The sequence below is a fragment of the Neolamprologus multifasciatus genome, chromosome 14, assembly GCF_963576455.1.
Source record: "Neolamprologus multifasciatus chromosome 14, fNeoMul1.2, whole genome shotgun sequence".
Taxonomy (NCBI): Eukaryota; Metazoa; Chordata; class Actinopteri; order Cichliformes; family Cichlidae; genus Neolamprologus; species Neolamprologus multifasciatus.
This window is the reverse complement of record NC_140452.1, coordinates 9,692,638-9,711,548: the sequence shown is the minus strand read 5'-3', so window position 1 is coordinate 9,711,548 and position 18,911 is coordinate 9,692,638. Positions and strand designations below refer to the sequence as shown.

At 40.4% G+C, this 18,911-nt stretch overlaps 1 protein-coding gene across 6 annotated transcripts in view; it reads left to right on the top strand.

Annotated features, from left to right (window-relative positions):
* pitpnm3 (PITPNM family member 3) overlaps positions 1–18,911 on the top strand; it is a 110,523-nt gene that overhangs the window by 51,904 nt on the left and 39,708 nt on the right. For all 6 annotated transcript variants that reach the window (XR_014868756.1, XR_014868757.1, XR_014868754.1 and 3 more), the window contains exons 4-5: positions 12,358–12,428; positions 12,571–12,791. Coding sequence is in view for 1 of the 6 variants with exons in the window: in XM_085131005.1 (XP_084987131.1) it covers positions 12,358–12,428; positions 12,571–12,791 (292 nt within the window). In the remaining 5 variants the exon portion in view is untranslated. The remainder of the gene's footprint in view (positions 1–12,357; positions 12,429–12,570; positions 12,792–18,911) is intronic.

Genomic DNA, 18,911 nt, shown 5'->3' with positions numbered 1-18,911 from the left:
AATCTATGTTTCTACCCTCACCTGTGGTCACAAACTCTGTTTAGGGACTGAAAGAATGAGGTTGTGGATACAGGCGTCAGAAATGAGTGGCTGGGTTTTCTCTTAGAGATAAGGTCAAGAGCTCAGTCATTCGGGAGGCACTCAGGAGTAGAGGGGCTACTCCTCCACACTGAAAAGAGTCATTTGAGGTGGACAAGATGTCATACCATGAGGAGGCCCCGGAGGAGACCCAGGACATGCTGGAGAGATTATATCTTTCAGCTAGCTTAGGAACGCCTTGGTGTCCCCACGGATAAGCTGGAGGAAGTGGATATAAGGGGGGGTCTGGGATTCTCTGCTTAGAGTGGTGTCCCAGTAACCCTGAATAAGGGAGCGATGGAGGGATGGATAAAGGGATGGCAGGCAACTAGTAATGCTAGTCTGTGTAGCCTGTGTGCACTGTGTGGAAGTCTTTTCTTGACAGTGTCTTCATCAAATAAATTGCAATAATCCAAACAGCGTTTGTGTTTGTTGTTTTGTAATAGAGGGCTGAAATTTCTACTTTCATGCAAAACCATCATTTTTGCCATCATGATACACAACGTCAGTTTTGACTCAGGAGATAATATTGATGTTTGAATCATTTTTGCGGGAAAGCAATTTGTAAGTGGTGTCTACAAAACAGTTTATTCACAGAAGAGGCCTGAAAAATCTTTTTAATTTAACTTGTTAAGAATCAGTAGGTGACATTTGGAGTAATATCTCTATAAGACAAAGCCTTTATCAGTATCTTTATTACTACGCACTTCACAAGGGCAGGAAAATGAAACATGCAAGTCATTGAAATCAACTAGGCCACATAACTTGTATGACTACTTGGGAAAAGAATGCAATTTTAAAGGGTTTTGTTTTTGCATCCTCTCCTAAATAATATTCTTTGCTTTTTAAGTGGTCATAGTTTCTGTGTTTGTTTTCTGTGCAACCTGTTCACTGAGATTTTAATTTAATTTAATTGCCATAAACGATGCCGAGGAGACCGGAGAGAGTGAACCAAAACAATAAAGTTGTGAAGCACAGTTGGATGAACCAACGCAATTAGTGAGAGTGTAAAAATCCAAGGTATTGGGGGAAAAATGTTGGGTGCCAGCTACATTACAAGTGTTTTTGTGGATTAAGTGTTGAAAAATCTGATGCATTTGGGCATTAGCACATCCAAATCAATCCTTCAAAAACACGTAAACATGTCCAAATTGTCTTCTATGGAAGAATTACTGTGCTGTAATTATCAACTCTCATACCAGGTAAATGAGTCACTAATAACCGCAGCTGCTACAGCTGCCCATTTGTTTAATCACCTCATTGCTGGTGATTTACTGTCAGTGGTTTTTAATGAAAAATAAGAAGAAGGCTGAATCACATTGCTGTGTTGTGGTTTGCTTCCTGTGGGATTTTTATTATCAATTAAAATCTGCGATAATCAGGAAAACATAAAGTGCAGCTAGATAACCTGCAGCTGGACTATTGTCAGTCAGTCTTTTTAGCAGTTGAGCTGACATCCACTGCCCTTTAATCTCCATCGGTTTCTGTTTTCTCAGAAACATAGCTGGCTCTTTCCATCTTATATTTCTCCACAGTTTCTATGCCCATTCATTCCATAAGCCTCATCATGTTCTTTTATTCCCTCTCTTTTCTTCCTACTTTCATTACTCCACAAGCCACTGGCTCCTATAAACACTTTCTCTTGCAGTAGAGGTGACTTACAGTGATGAAAATCTCAGCAACAGAGAGGAATGCCTGGAGCACAACTGCCCCTTATTCTCCTCTGCACTCTCTGCTCGGTAAGATGCTGCGATCTCACATCGGCCACCGCTCCAGCATCTTTCATACTTCCCATCTGTTTACTATGCAAAGATTATTATCTGTATATTTATGCTGTGCTCCTTTCATTCCTGTGTTTCTCCACTTCTTTGACTGACTAATACGATATAATACAGTCAGACCTGAAATAGCCACATTACATAAGTGATCTTTTTTTGAAAAAATATGGGCTGCTTGATAAACAAAAGTGACTGACTCCGACTTGGCTGCTTTCTTGGCGTGCGGTGCCAAGCTGGGATAACATTATCTGAAATTGCTACATCAAACACTTTGGTAGAGATGACTAAGTGATAAGCCCTACCAAATAACCAGCCACAGATGATGTTTCTCTGGCTACATAATATATGGTGGAAATATAATTCCACACTAAGTGACCTGGAGAGAAATATATTGAATGGGAGAATGATTTTCTGTTTTCTGTGGAGCACCACGGCTCTCTTTTGTGAATGCACCCCGGAGCTCTATTCAGAAAACACACAGAGTGAGACAGAAAACATAAATTTAAGGTCTGAGGCTCATCTGTATTCTACCCATGCATCCCCGCAGTCATTTTTAACACACGATGCTTGGATAGGCACAATGTCACTCTTGCTTTAATTCCCATTAAATTAATGTTTTTGTCTTTCTCTGAAAACAAAATTGCAAACAGAAGCTGGGAAGACAAAAGCAATTACTGTAGAATAATGAAACAAATAAAAAAAAGATGCAGGAGTGAGATATTTATAATACAATCTCTGACCTTAAAGAAAAAAAAAACCTTTGGTATTATCAGTCATTGGACCAACATAATTAATTGGGACAAAAATAATGAAATTATCCCACAAAGTAGTTGCCCATGTCAAAGTAAAAGTGGTTTGTTTGCTACTGACCAGCTCAGAAATTGCACAAATTAGCCACCTGACACAGATCTCCTGGCTGACCTTATAATAGACACATGTTGGTTTCTTTACATATGTGAACAGTCTGTGTGGTCATCCTGGACGAATATGGTCCACTAGTTTACGCATGTCAGGAATAAGATGACAAGAAACGCCCGTTTATTTATCAGGCGAATGGCTGAGTGCTTGGTCTTGTCTGTCCTTGCTATTTCCTCCAGCTTGGGGAAAGAATAAACAAATCTCAAAGCTGCGTATTTGTTAGTTACAAAGCTGGGTTTACGTCTATTCATGTCAGAAAAAAATAGTCTTTTAGTTTAATGGAGACAGTTGTGCTGCAGGATAAAATTGTGGCTCTTTAGCAGTTGAAGGTTTTAGCGATTTAATATTCTCGACCTCGAAATTATTTATAAAGCACATTTAAAAACAACACACGTTGATCAAAGTGCTGTTCAACAGGCAGAATGGATAAAAACAAGAGAACAGATGAGAATTAAGTAAAAGTAATAAAGTGCCAGTAGGTGCTAAACTATACAGTCGTGGCAAACAAATGTGCATGAGCAAATTTAGAAAGACTCAAATGCTAATGAATAAAAATACATTTTAAGTCTAGTTTTAAAGACTCGGTGGAAAATGGGTAGGTTTGAATGTGAGGGGAATGCTGAGAACCCACAGTCTCCTCTGAGTTTAAATCGAGATTGGATGCTTCTGACTGTGGTCCAATCAGCTGACCAGAGGGACCTGGAAGTAGAGTATAAGATGTTGGTCGTGTAAGATGGAGCCGGACCATGGAGAGGGCTTTGTAGACAAACAGGAGGTGATCTAGGTGGCTAATGAGACCGAGCCTCATCTCTACAATGTTTAAAGGCATTCAGTCGTTATAATGCTTTTGTTAACAAAGGCACCTTTGTGTCTCCATTTCTGTGTCTATTTTTACTTTCACGCCTGTGAAAATTGTTTATCTGTATGTGTGCAGATGTGTGCATATGAGCATGCTTGTCTGACAGGATATGAAGCAAGAAAGGCTGTGCAATCGCACATGGGGAACAGATAATCACACGCAGACAACACTGTCGCAGCCCGGAGCCCCATGAGGGGGGAAGGAGAGGGGTGTAAAAGGAAGAGCGAGCAGGAGCGAGAACGAAGATATGAAATAGGAAGGAGGAAGGAACCCAAGCAGTACACCACATCTGTCACTCAGCTCCACATAGATTTCTACTGCTTAGAAATGCTAATCGGGTGTTGCCATAAATGTTTATGTGGCATGTAGCTGCCTTCGTTTCTGCCACTTAACATTGCAAGAAAATAAGAGCTTAACAGTGTATTAAAAAAATAGAGTACAGCATACAGTATATTGATTTTTGTGCACAATAAAGTTATTTTTTGTTGCTGTTACCCTGAGCATCATTGTAAGACTGTATGCATGTTTTAACAGTTAACAAGGAAATGGAAACATTCGTCTGGATAGCGTCTCATGGCTGCTGTCAGCTCCAAATCTGCACAGCTGTCAGGGTCAGAATTTGGCATAAATAACATGAAAGCATGTATCCTTGTCACGGTCTGCGGAGACAGGCCGTGCGGTGGTGTGTGTGATGGACCCAGGTGCGTACACAAGTGGGTAGACGGGAGTGAACTTAACAGAAAGCGAGCCTTTATTATGGCTTAAGACAAAGTGTACAAACAAAGCAGGGATAGCGTGACTAAACTAGACTATAACTAAACTGGGAAAACTAATACTGTGACAAACTAAGAAGACTCAGAGACTATGATGATCACTGCAAAGGCTATGAAACGGTGACGGTGTATGTAACGGTGAAAACATGGAGGTGAGAACACAGACGACGCTACACTGAACACAGCAAGACTGAGGACTAAATGCACACATGAGGTGATCAGGGGAAGTGGAGACACATGAGGACACAGCTTACTAGAATGAAACATAATTACAGCACAGGCGAGAGTAAACCTAAATGCAGTGAACAATTGCTGTGTCCCAATTCAGGGTCTGCACGCTTGAAGTACGCGTTTCAAGTGCGATTACGTCACCGCCACGCGACGACGGCTGTCCCAATTCGAAGTGTACTTCAAATGCATACTCCAAATGCGCCGTCGAATTCCCCAAATATCAAGCGTGGTCCGGTGCACGCTTCGTGGTCCCATATATCCCACAATTCATAGCGCGATGGTGGGTGTGGATAATTTTGCCGCAAAATACGGCAGAAGGGAGCGGCCAAGAGTGAACTGTCAAAAGTAAGTGCTGAATATGACGTCACTTAATTATGTGCGAATGTTTAATAACGAAGAACATTAAAACATTGCTGTTGCCACATGTGGCAAAGTTGTGTGATATTAGTGATGTTCGTATTTTCAGTGTTAGCTTGGCTTTAAAGCATATGTATATATATATATATATATATATATATATATATATATATATATATATATATATGTATTAGTCCTGTGGCCTCAGCCTCAGATACTCAACTAATCACAGTGATGTCATGTAACGTTTCTTGCGGTTAGTATCATGGTTGCTAGGCAACCTGAACAGCGCAACGAAGGGCTAGACCGTCCCATTTCACAAGCCTCCCACTTCCGCACTTCTCGTACTTATAGTACGCGCTGTATGTAGTACGCGTAGTGTGCGTACTTCAAGCGTGCAGACCCTAAATTGGGACATAGCCACTGAACACCAGACTCTTTCAAAATAAAACAGGAAACCCAGAGACATGAAGATAAATCATGACATGAACTTAACATAACCACACAGACATGAAACATGACAGGTAGACGCACGAATCAGGGAGACTGAGTACAGGGGGAGATGACAGAAACAACTAAGAAATAAAGGACTAAATAGGCACCTAGAAATTAACTAGATCAAAAATGGATACAAAAATACATAAAACTCAAACACTGGGTCACATGACCCAGCCCATGACAAGCCTTTCTGCTTTGTATCAATGGCTCAGGCTGCTGATGGTGTAATAGTGTGGGGATATTTTCTTGGCACACTTTGGGCCCTTTAGTACCAACTAAGCATTGTTTAAACAGCACAGCCTACCTGAGTATTGTTGCTGACCACATTCCTCTCTTTATGACCACCGTGCCAATCTTTTGATGGCTGCTTCAAGCAGGATAATGCGCCAAGTCACATGATGGTGGTTTCACTGTACTAAAATGGCCTCCACAGTCACCATATCGAAATCCAGTGGGGAATTATTGGGACATGCAGCTGACAAATCTGCAGTAACTGTATGATGCTGTCATGTCAGTATGAACTAAAATCTCTGAGGAATGTTTGCAGCACTTTATTGAATCCATACCATGAAAAATGAAGGCAGTTCTGAATGTAAAGGGAGTCCAACCTTGTACTAGAAAGTCCACTGTAGTAATGTACGGAGGCAGAAAGTCAAATACTTATGGATCCAGTGTATATGCACATGCCTAAAGTACACATAGTACTTAGATTTGTCCCACTAGTCGTGGACTTGTTTACTGGTCTTCAATGCTGCTCATTATCAGTATATTTCGATATATTTCTGGGTATATTTGTAAACTTTTATTTCCTTTGGATTTGGCAGAATAATACAAATGCAAATTCTAAACAGAATAATAAGTAGATTATATTCAAAGAATTCAAAGTCTCCTACGCTTGGGTTTTGTTGTGAGTACTAAGTAGCCTCTCCTTCCTCACTTCTGTGTGCTGTAGAGTTCTGCGTTAGCGTTTGTTGCTGTACAGCAGCCATGTCATGTAGATTGGGAGCAGCTGGGATTGTTAGGCACAGATTGTGAGTGCATTTGATGGTTGCAGTCAGTGTATATAAGCTGCACAGTCGTATGGGATGTGCGCGTGTGTATGCTGATGTGTTCGGTCAGCAGGTTTGTCATGCAGCAGGACTGGTGGGGTCCCCTCGAGTATTTTCTCAGTAGGGCAACAAAGCAGACCCCTGATGCCAGCGGCGCTGAACAGATGGCTGAGTTTGTTAGCATGCCTATACTGTGCCAGAGGTCAGAGGGGCTTGTTCACCCAGTTACGAGACAGCATTCATCCAAATAAACACATAGTGAGAACTTACAAAGTTACGCATGATTTATTTGCCTCATGTATATAAATGTCTCTCTCAGCGGCTTAAATTTTGCTACAAAAAAATGTTGAAATGATTTGGATCTGTGAAGGAGAGAAACATCTTGTGACCTGAGGGGTCTATTAACAATGTAGACTGAGAGAAAGAAAGATATTAAAAGCTTTATCTACCAGGAGGAAAATCCTAAAATGTTTTCTGAAAGCAGTTCATAGCCAGCAGAGGTTATGGAGTAACTGGAGTGACATGATCCTTTTTTTCTTCAAATCTTGGGTAGAATTTGAGCAGCTGCATCCTGAATAAGTTGAAATCTGTATCTTGTGAGGCACACAACCAACTCCAGTGATAACAAATAAATGCCTTCCATCAAGCTTTTCAATTTACATTTTCACATTTGACATCTGACATTTTTATTTGAAACAGAAAGAAAAAAAAACCTAAAAGCAGCATGTATCATTTTTATTCATTTTCAAATAATTACACTCCTCAAAAGTCAAGGGAACGTTCGACCATCGCAGTAGAACACAAGGTCATTTAAACTTCGTAAGACTGACCCAGATCACCGAAGGATGAATCGGTTTCTGCTGCTCTGGTGCAAATGAAAGTGATAACAGGGAGAAGCAACAAGATAGGCAGCCATGAAGGGCAGGATTTTATAAGTTTTGGGCTACAGGTGTTTTTTCTGCTAGTGTTCTTGTAGCTACTGGTAGTATGAGATGGTACATGCAGTTCATTCAGGTCGCACAGGTACTCTAGCTAACACATTCATATGTGCCGTTGCAAGAGGTTCAGCTGTGTCTCCCAGCACAGTTTCAAGAGTTTCGAAGAAATATTACATGAGATGAGCTGGTCAAGGCCGTAGAAGGGCACCAGCAAGCAGCTCCTTTATGTGAGGGGAAACAGGAGGAGCACTGACGGAGGCCTACAACATGATAAATGGTTAAAGGACTGGTTCTCATATACCGCTTTTCTACTCTGAGTACTCGAAGCGCTTTAGACAACTGCCTCATTCACCCATTTAACATTCACACACATTCATACTACAATGGATGCATCACATGGGGTCACCCAATGATATTTGGCATGCAGACTGGAGCAGACAGGGATTAAACCACCAACCTTCCAGTTAGTAGGTGACCTGCTTTACGCTACAGCCACCCCAACATGACCTCCAGTCGGCTATTCATGTCCATCTTTCTGACTAAATGGCTAGAATCCGTTTAGTCGGACTGCTCACACAGCCATGTATCATGCAGCTCGATTGGCATTCGCTAGAGAACACCAGAACTGGCAGGTGTGCAACGTGTAACCCATTCTCTTCACAGGTGAGGGCAGGTTCACAGTGAGAATATGTGACAGAGACGTGAAAGAGTCTAGCGATGCTGTGCCGAATGTTATACCGCCTGCAACATTCACCCTAGAGATTCTATGCAGTCATAATACGTCAGTGTAGGTTTTATGTTGAAAATGCACTTGCAAGTTTAAGTTAAATGTTTGTTTTTTAAATACACTCTTTGCGGATTATTCTCCCACACCTGTTTAGTACATCATGCAGCTTTGCTCTGTATCACACATTTTGTCTTGCTGCTTGAGTCTATAGTGTATCTTGTTCAATCAAAGATGGGAAGGAAAAATGCTGCTGTTTTCTGTTCGCGTCTTTGCAGGAACACAGATAATTCACCATGATACTGGAACTCTAATGAATTGAATCACACTCCAACAGACAGGAAACTTTGAGTGCGCTTTGCCATTTTCATAGACCCTGGGGAAGCTATAACTCTGTTGTCTGGAAGTTAGTCTCATCCTGCTGCTTTTGTTTTCCTTCCATCTGCTAAATCCAAGGTGATAAATGAGACAAAAAGAAGCCACCATTTTATAGACAATGACATTTTAAATCATAGTTACACTGACAGAATGACACACAAGGGGCATCCTGACAGAGATCAATATGTCAGTATTTTCAACCTTTCACTTTCAGCTCTTGGAGATTTTTTCTGTAGATTTCAATTTCTGTTCCTAAGCTCAATTTTCCTTTCCGTCTCTCGTAGATAACTTATGAAATATCTCAGTATGACAACAGATGCATTGACGCACTCTGTTCGCCTGCTGTTAGCGTGTGCCTGACTGGGCTTAGAGCCACTGGAAATGGCCACGATGCCACTGAACTAGGGCACTGTCAACTTCCCACTCGGTGCTTTCTAGGTTAGATCAATATGTGCTTCATAAAGCCCATATTGACCGGGAGGACTCAGACCTCTGAGAGAAGAAACACAAGAAAATGAAAAAGAAACGCAGATGGTAAGAATCCCCCCACCCCCGCAGCAAAAAAAGTCTGCTGTAGATGGAAGAAAATGGTTTAGCTTTAGCCACAGGAAGGCAAGTTTATACCACTGAGCTGCACCAATAGAAACATGATTTTGCCAGTTTGCACCCATATCAGACAAATGCCTCACTTAATGTTGAAGCCAGGAGGAGCGCAGCATGTGTGCTGTTTTCACAAATGACCGAGGTGAGGAGTGAAGCTCTGCTCTTTCCTTTGTCTTTCTCTTTACAACCTGCTGAAAGCAGCTGTTTGCTGCCCATTGGCAGCCAGTTCATTTTTCATGTTTCAGATGTAGGTTTTATTTATACTGGCATTTCTTGGATGCAATGTCATTGTCCTATCTAGTTTAATCAGTAAATGATATGAGAGAATCAGGATCCGCTGGCCTTATTCTTTTTTGGACATCAAAAATCTAAACTGTCACTGCAACATTTCCTTTTCTCCAAGCCAAATTAATCTTATGTCATTCATTCAGCCACAGTGATATTATTCTGCGAACATGTAATGAAACCTATTTCAGCTTTCCGCTCTCTGGTGCTGCTCCAATTTCTCCAGGTTTCACTCAAGATTTTCATTTCTCGCACACTGTTCCAAGTGATTCTGTTAGTGTGTCTATGGTCAGATTTTTCGAGTGGTTTCACCTTAAGATGTCTTCAGGTTTTATTTGCTGAAAGTGAGTTTAGAGCATTTTGTGAGTCATTACTCTTAAAGTTTTTCCATCTTTTCTCTCAAGGGAACCAAAAAGAGTTTAAACCAGAAGATTTCTGGTCTGCGTCTATCAGGCATAATTGTTATGGTTTGTAGGTTTTTGGGTTATTTTGAGTTTTCTGGCTGTTTCTGAGAATTTTTTGTTTGCTTTTCATTTTTACCTTAGAGCCTTAGCTTTGATTTGACTTGTCTCTTGTATCTTCTTTTTACTTTTACTTTTCTTGTCTCATTGTCCTTGATTAGTTTTTTCCTGGTGATAGGTTTGTAGCTTGAACCTATTCGCTGGATCGTTGAAGACAATATAATTACACAGCAAAGCAAGACACGAAGTAGGCAAAGTTCTTCATGTTTCTCGTGCACGGGAGAGAACCGGACAAACGCCGTTCCTTCGCTTGGCCCCAGTTCCCAGTTGCTCTCGTCCGCTCCCCCGTAACACTGCTCTTTTATTGAGGTTACATGAATATGCTTAGGTTCATTAACATACGACGTCTACATACAAAAAAACAGTACCTTGCCTGTGTGTGTGTGTGTGTGTGTGTGGGGGGGGTCAGAGTGTGACCCCATAAATGACTTCCCTAAACCTGCTGGTCTGGAAGTCCAGCAGTTCATCTAAACAAAAGGCACTTAGCCTAAAACAGATATAGCCACGTTTATCCTACCATAAAACAATAAGAGAAGGTACGACCTCTCCCATGCTCCGAGAGTGTGGGTGTGGATGCCAGAACACTCTGGAATGCGCACAAAGCCTTTGCAGACAATTAAGGATCACACATCCTATCACTACACAATCGATTATACACCTCTACCAATCTAAAACTAATTATAAAACTCTAAGCATATATAAGTAGATGTTTCTAAGCATAAATGACAATCAACATTACAAAACCTAACAGCTGGTTCTTGTATCCCAGGTATTTCCACTCCACCGATTAGTCCTTGTTGTGTTTATAGCATCAGTTTTCCTGGTGTCTGGCTCTCTGGTAATATCCCCTCCTCTGTCTTTGTGGTTGTATTTGTTGAGAATTTAAAATGTATGTTCTGGACTTTTTGTACTATTTGTGATTACTTCTTTCTGTGTAATAAAAGTTTGGTTTTGGTTTATTCATGTCAGTTTGTGAGTCACTCCCTTGCCATAAGGGTACCTCCAAATGTTTGACCTGGCAGATCCCCTTCTTGACACGGCCTCAATTTGTGTCTCCGTCCGGACTTCAACCAGCTTTCACAGTAATATGTTAAATACAAATAGTTCCATTAATTAAATGGTGTTCATAATTTTATTAAGACACATGCATGTCTTGAAAACAAAACGGACAGTTTTTCAAAGCTTAAAATGATGGATTTAAATAAAGACAAAATCTGTTGAGAATTGTGTCGGTAGCTTTATGTGCTTGTTTGACATGTTAATGGTGCTAATGGTTGGGGAAACTGAAAAGTCAACAGTTAATTCTCATTTTAATCATTTTGTGCGGACAATAAAGCAAGAAAGTTCTCGGTTTGAATCCAGACTGTTCTTCACTCTTCACCTGTTGTTATATCAGTGGCCTCATGTTTGACACATTAATGAATAATCAAAAAGTAGATACAGCCATCTTCTTGTCAAGCAGCTGAGGTTTTGTATTTGCTGTCAATTTCCACAACATTTTGCTCTTCGGCAGTGTTTGCACGCTAAAATACTTCAAGGTTTTTGGAAGAACTTTTCTACCCTACTTTCCTATTTCAGTAAAAAAAAAAAACCCAAAAAACTTACTCCATTGATTTCCTGTTACTTTGTGACTAGAATAGTGCAGTATGCTGAGTCCCCTGTGTGTGCTGATCTGTTCTAGACAAGCAGGCAGTTGGAGGCAAGCTGTGGGCTGGGAACTGGGTAGAAGGAAGCCGACGGTGCATGAGTCTGTGAGAGCCTCCCATGACAGTCAGTCCCAGACGACGGGGCCAAATAAACAACGAGCGAGCGAGCAAGCAAAAGCACAGAGCTGCGCCTTAAGCCGGGAGAGAGAAAATAGAGAGACAGGAGAGAGCTCAGGAATAGGATGACACAGCATGCAGAGGCTTCCGGAGAGGGTAATGAGTTTGGCCAGGTTCCAAAGAAATGCTGCACCTTCAAAAGGGAAGGAGAGATACTGGTGGATATTAAAAAACACAAAACAAAAACTGTGCCCTCATCTTTCTTTCTGCATCTCACGTGATGCTGTGCTGTAGATGCTGCCACAGAAAAAACTACTGCTGTTTGCTGTTTGGTACTGATCTCTGAATCTCATGCTTGTTTTATTTGAGCCTCAGGGCATATTGAACCACTGCACAGTTTGAAGTCGAAATAGAGAGAGATGAAGAGGCTTTCGTAATGTTGACCATATTCACTAATCAATATCCATTTATGCTTTTGTTATTAGTGTGTCTGGCTGAAGTATCTCCTGCCGTGACCCAGTCTTTCCTTTTCTCTGTCTCTGTTCCTTCCTTCGTTCTCCCTTGCTGCTACTTCCTGCCCCTATACTTTACTCATGCAATACAGAGGGTCTGTACCAGCTGGGAGGTCCACGCTGTGCCCCTCAGAGCAGCATTGAAGGAGTGGACGATACAGAGGTAGGACCATTACAAAACAGCCTCTGTTCACTAGTAGCCAATAACATGGAGGAGTACTCATCCCTTTCACAAAATGTTGACCTTATTTTTTCTCTCCCTTTCACTCCCGTGTTTAACGTGTCCCTTTTCAACACCCTTGCAGAGAAAATGTAAGACCCATGTGCTAATACTTGTGGTGCATGGGGGAAACATCTTGGACACAGCGGGCGGAGATCCCAGCACAAAAGCTGGCGATGTGGCCACATTGGCCTCGGTGCTCGACAAGGTTACGCGGGCGCATTTCCAAGCTGCTGCCGAACACGTGATGATCAAGCTGGTGCCATGTCCAGCTGTATGTGCTGAAGCCTTCTCTCTGGTGTCCAAGTAAGTGCTGATGCTAAACCACACGCCCTCGTGTACTCTTGACATTTTAAAGTGTTGCATACCTGGATAAAATCCAGATGATTTAATTCTCTTTCATTCATATTTAGCCGCACAGGTGACAGATCAATGGGAAAACATAACTGGAGAAGGGCACAGAGGCACGGTGAATAGTTTGATAAATGTGAAAATGGTGTGAATCATGTGCTGTGGCCTTCACCGCTTCCAGATCTACCAAAAATTGAAGACTCAGGAAAAAAAATATGCCAAAATATTAGCTGAAGTCAAGTATCAAATGAAGAGATATGCAGCGAATTTCACAACTGAATGAGAATAAAAGCTGTTGTTCACGCTCCGTGTGACCCAGACCTTGCTAAGGCACTTTTAAGAACTCCCAGGGTTATCCCTTTCAGTGAACCAGAATTTTTCAGTTGCCAGTACAATTTCTTGTCGGAAATAAATTATGTGGAAACATAGCCTTTCACACCTTAAATAGAATAATGTGCCTTTTGCTGCTTGGATGGGAGGACAACATGAACTAGTGGCCTCGGGCAGCTCTGATAAACAGCTTAGTGTTTATCTAAAATGATATGAAGTTAAGTAGAATGGATGAACACTGTGGGAAAAGTGACACCAGATTTTATAATCAGCTGTTTTGTTGATTCTGTCGCTGCAGACTGTAAATCAGTGACAACTCTGTAAAAGGTCCTGTGCTTGTCAGTGCATTAGACATTAGAATGAGTTGGAACACCTTTAAAATTTACATTTCAAAAGTAAAATTCGTATAAATATTAGCAGATAGTCAGTTTATTTAGTTTTGTCTTCTTGCTTCACCCACAAGTTTCCTGAACTGTCCTGAGCAGCTGATATTGGGTCACATGTTTAATATCACTACACACCATTTTAACAGCAACTATATGACATAAAACAAGAAAAAGCAAAATAGTTCCACTTTAATAATTTATTTTCCCCATACTCGCATAAATGAAAGATGTCACTGGCACACTAATAAACCAAAGTTCCTCATATCAATGATATGTAACTTGAAGAAAGTTAATGCTAATGCTAGTGCATTAACTTTCTTTCTTTCACATGCGTAAACATTTGGATGGACTATGGGTGAGACACGAACACTCATGGTCCACTTTCCGTATTTAAAAAATGAATGACAGCTAACGTGGCTTACTCTCACAACCTGCCCAAGTTTAAGTGTGTTGGAGAGAGTTAGGAGTCTGTGATTTCACTTGTCAGCTGATGAATAAGTCAATGATTATGAGGCATGACGCTGAGCAGTTTCATGCTGTTACATTGTAATTTGTTGCCCGTAGTAAGCTGCATTCCAGCTCGGTTCTTTTGACAAGGAAAACAAAGGGAAAAAGCCAAGTGCTCCATAAGGTAATTGTCCTGTTTCTGTAGCTTTTTATCTTAATTTCTTCCCATTTTGATTGGAAGCTTCAATTACAATGAAGGAGCAATGAATTCTTTATTTTTGAAGAAGATGCTTGAAGAATGTGCATGTCTGCAGGAATTAATGCCCAGTGCTGCTCAGGTGGTGAAGGTCAGCCACACTGCTGTCTTAATTAGCATGCTCAGGGCATTTCTCAGGCCCCATAAGCATGTGATCATGTGGAAAATATATGCTGCTTCTAATTGTTAAAGCTCCCCTTTAATAGTAGAGGTGTCTTCTTAGTGGATAAAATTAATGCTTTAATGACTTTATACAGTTTCCTCTAAGGCCTCTCCAAGCAATGATCTGTTTGGTTAATTAGCTACTGTTACTTTGCATTCAGGTTTCAAGGGGGCGGGGTTAATTGTAGACATTGTTATATTAACATGGTAATGAACAGAAGTTAGCAGATGACTCTTTCTTTATGATATATTAAACATCTCCATAAACACTCACAGCTCTTATTCCTTGCAATAGAAATTGAAGGAAAGTTGCTGGATGGTGTTTTTATGAGATATAGGCGGCAAAAGCACGACTTTCTCTTTCCTTAGTCTGAACTGCTGTCTTTTCAGACGGCCGCTTAAGCGTAACTAATAATTTCATTTTACATTTAATGTCACATGTCCCAGTGGTCAACAGTTTTGCCTCTGACAGCGTCACTTGGTTTTCACGGCTCCCCAATTATATGCCGAGGATATTTTATGTTTGAATTGTCACTAATAACCGTGGCTGAAAGAATGTGTTTAGCAGTCAAGTCGAGGCTTCTGTTTGTGATTGATGCTAGCTGGAGAGAGGTACAGACTGGAAGCAAGACAAGTGTAAAGAGATTTGAGTTGTGTAGCTGCTCAGCAGCTTGACGTCTGCTTTGCTTTCACCACATCCAGAGATAAAATATTCATGACAACAGTTTCCCATTGCAGTTGAGCGGAACTGAGTTATATGGCTGCGTGTCTCGATTGTCTGTAATTGAAAGTGTGTAGACACACAGGCACGCATGAAATTTTGCTTAAAAAACTATTCTTATTGCAACAGTGTGTCAATCAAAGCTGTTTTGCTGGGAGATAAATGAATGATTAAATAAAATTCAGAGATGGAGAAATGTATAACTAAAGAAACAATTTACGCACACATACCAATACATTTAGGATTATTCATGTGTCATACATTTATTCTTTGTTATTTTATTGTTTATTATTGTTATTGTCGCTGTTATGATCAAAGTTTGATTGACGATGAGTACCACGTTTGTGACTATCATCGTTCTTTGTTAACTCAGGCTTTTTTGATTCAGAGACTGTGCTCACTCACGTAATTGTGAGCGTGAGACACATCGTTCGACTTTTCTGCATAAAACTTAAGAATTAAGGGCTTGCTTCATTCAGATGCATCATCTGAAGAACCGGTGATAGAGCTCTCTAAAGATCTAGAAAAATAACAGTAAAATCTGATGCTGCTGCTGCAAAATAATACAAGATAGTAAAATCATTAACCTTTTGATTAGATCGTTACAAGTGCAGGTGAAATAAATAGTTATTATACTTATTTTCTGCTCGGTGTGCTGCTGTTTATTTCTAACATGAGAGATTAAGACTGCAGACACTCAAACATTAAAGGTTACTCAGTGTGTTCATTTCCAACTTTGTCTGATTGCCAAATACAGGAGATGTGAAAATCTTTTGTTTGCTGTCAGATCAAAGTAAAATTTATCCTGTTGATCCAACAGCTTGCAAATTAGGAAGGAGTATTAGTGCCACATTAAGAAAAATAAAGGTTTTGAGAATAAATTTGAAATTTCAAGATTAAAGTCGTAATTCAGTTTTGAGAAAAAAGTCAAAATATGGAGATTACAGTTGTTGTTTCAAGACAAACTGCCACGGTTGCTGGACCCTCTGAGTTAGTGAAATTGTACTTCAGAATCAGTTTTGAAAAGGTGCTTGTGGTCAGGCAGAAAAACACAAATGCAGACGAGTGGATTATCACAAAAGGGAATGGCTTGAAATGGACAAATGAAAGGTTATCAATGGTGATATCGTGGTGCAATACAGAGGATGTATGTCTTATCACAAGGTGGCTGATCAGTTTGTGTCACCAACTCATTTAAACAAGGTTTTGTAAAGGGTATAGCAGCCATGGCAGTTTGTTGTGAAACAGTAACGGTAATCTTCACATCTCAAAATACATTTTCGACTTTAATCTTGAAATTTTGACTTTATTCTCAAAATGATCAACAATATTCTTTTCCCCTAATGTGTCCCTAATATTCCGTCGCAGCAAATCTTTTTTCAGTTTCTAATTTGTGCTCTAGCTGCTTTTCCAGCAGTATGAAAAAGGAAGACTCGGCTGCAGATTTAAAAAGACAAACATAAAAATGTATCCACTTACTGGGTCACCAGCTGAATACATGGAAATTCCAGAGACAATGTAAAACACACAGTATGTGCTGCTGAAACCGAAGCAGGGAATCTATGTCACACTTTATTTATTGCACATCCTACTGTTAATAAACTAAAAAAAAGGTTCCAGCCCATTTCAAACTGAAACTTTGAACATCACCCGTTTTGGACTAGGTTATGTATTGAGTTACCATGGTGATCCAGCCAGGTGAAACTCTGGCTTTTAAGGTCTACATGGCTCACTAAGCCAGTAATCTTGCTTTGTAGTACACCCTGCTGCTCTCGCTGTCATGGGGGGAGAAGACACTGAGAAACTACACTTTTTGCGTCAAAGTTCATGTATTTGTATAGTGAGAAAAGATTAGCTTTACAGGTATGGTCTTTATTCCTCAGTACCTGTAGTACCTTACAGGATTAGATTGGACAAATATATTGCTATTGATATAAATAATAATAGTAATTCCCTACTTTTATGTACCTTTCAATTTATTCATTCATTCACTGTTAAACTGTTTTATAGGTTAACCTGTTGTGTTTTTACCGTAAACACATGTCAGTATGACTAATACACACTAAATGCTAAATACATATTGTAGTTGACAAAAAACAACTTGTCAGTCCTTTAATGTAGGCAAACCAGATACTGAAACATACATCTGCAGTAGTTTATCTGAATCTTTTTTTTTACAATTGCCTGATAACAGTTTGAAGTTGATATGTATTTCTGATCTGCAGTGAAAATATATAAAACTTTACTTTGGGCAGATGGCTCTAGGTCTTTAATATACTCTCACAATATGTGTGGTCAGTAGGGATTAATACATGCCTACAAACATGAAGGCACAGCACTCAGTCAACTGCATTTTTGTCATTTAACAGTGTTTTCTCTAATGATAGTGCTGAACTTGTGGGTGTTTGGAGTCTCATTTATTTGGATGCCAATATAAACATCTTAGGAATAAGCCACACAGAAAGGAATTACTGCAGTGTGGGTAATTTGTTCTCATTCTGGGTAACAGCTTGGCTGAAAATCACACCACGGAGTGGAGGTGGCAAAACCTCTTAGCGCCTCAAAGAGAAACTTTCACATAAACAAACAAACCTTGGACTCCGTTTAGTAGTTCCTTGCGTACCATATAAGGTTCCCATAGAGAATAAACATGTTTTTCAGTTTTCTTGTTGCTGTGTGTACAAGAGCTACTGTGTCCCACAAGGCTCAGAGCAGTTATTATTAGCTCCACAGTACTAATGAACATACCTGGGAGTGCTGACGAGGAGCAGAGCGTCACAGAAACACATGCGTAATCCATAAACACAGTTGGAAGAAAAACATCCCACACGGAACGAGTTGGGAAAGCTCTCTGAATGTATATTACAGCACCATGGCACAACTAATTAACAACAACAACACAAATGCTCCCAAATTGATTTCCTCTGCAGCCTCAATTTAAATAGAAGCATCTCAGCTTTTAAAATCTTCATCTGAGCAGCAGGAGAGTAAAATATATTGTATTCAGTGCCACTGTACACCCATCAGTGTTCAGGCCAAACGAGGGCAGCTGCAAGGATTTTGACTTGTCCGTCTCCAGGGAGAATGACCTCTGTTCGGTGGGTAGAAGCTCATTATTCTGGCCATTGGTAACTGAGGACATGCCAATACTCTTTCCATGCCCCCTCTCTCTAATTAATAAGGCTTAGCAGAGTGCTGCTGCTGTTCATGTTAATGGCGTAAATGCTATGCAGTGCTAAGCCAGGCATTAAGAAACTGGGAGAGCAATTATGCAGGAAATCTGAGTGACTTCAGAGTTTTTCAGTTTGCCATTATGTGGCGAGAAGCGACAGGTTTGAAGGGCAGCATAACAAAGTCTGTCTCAAGGTTATGCTGTGTGCGATGAGGCTGGTTCGAGATTTAATTGGCTTACTTGGCTTTATCGTCTCCATGCTTTGTTTGTGGAGCTCTTCATCATCGCATCATCACATTACTATGCACTGTCGAGGAAGACTTCAGTACATATAGCAGGGTATTGTAATTACCCTGCCTTTAAGTGGCACTAAGTAACTTAACATGGCAATCACGGGCAAAGGAAAAACCCTCTCTCACTTCGAATGTAAAGGATAACCTTACAGCTGATATGAAGATGATGTTACCCATTTAAAAAAAATGCTTCCTGTTATGGGAGTCTTCAGAGTCATGCGCTTTCATTACACGCAGATATTACATATATATTCGTATATTCTTAGCTGACATTTTTTGAACGTGAGCTCGGCGATTTGAACGAGGTA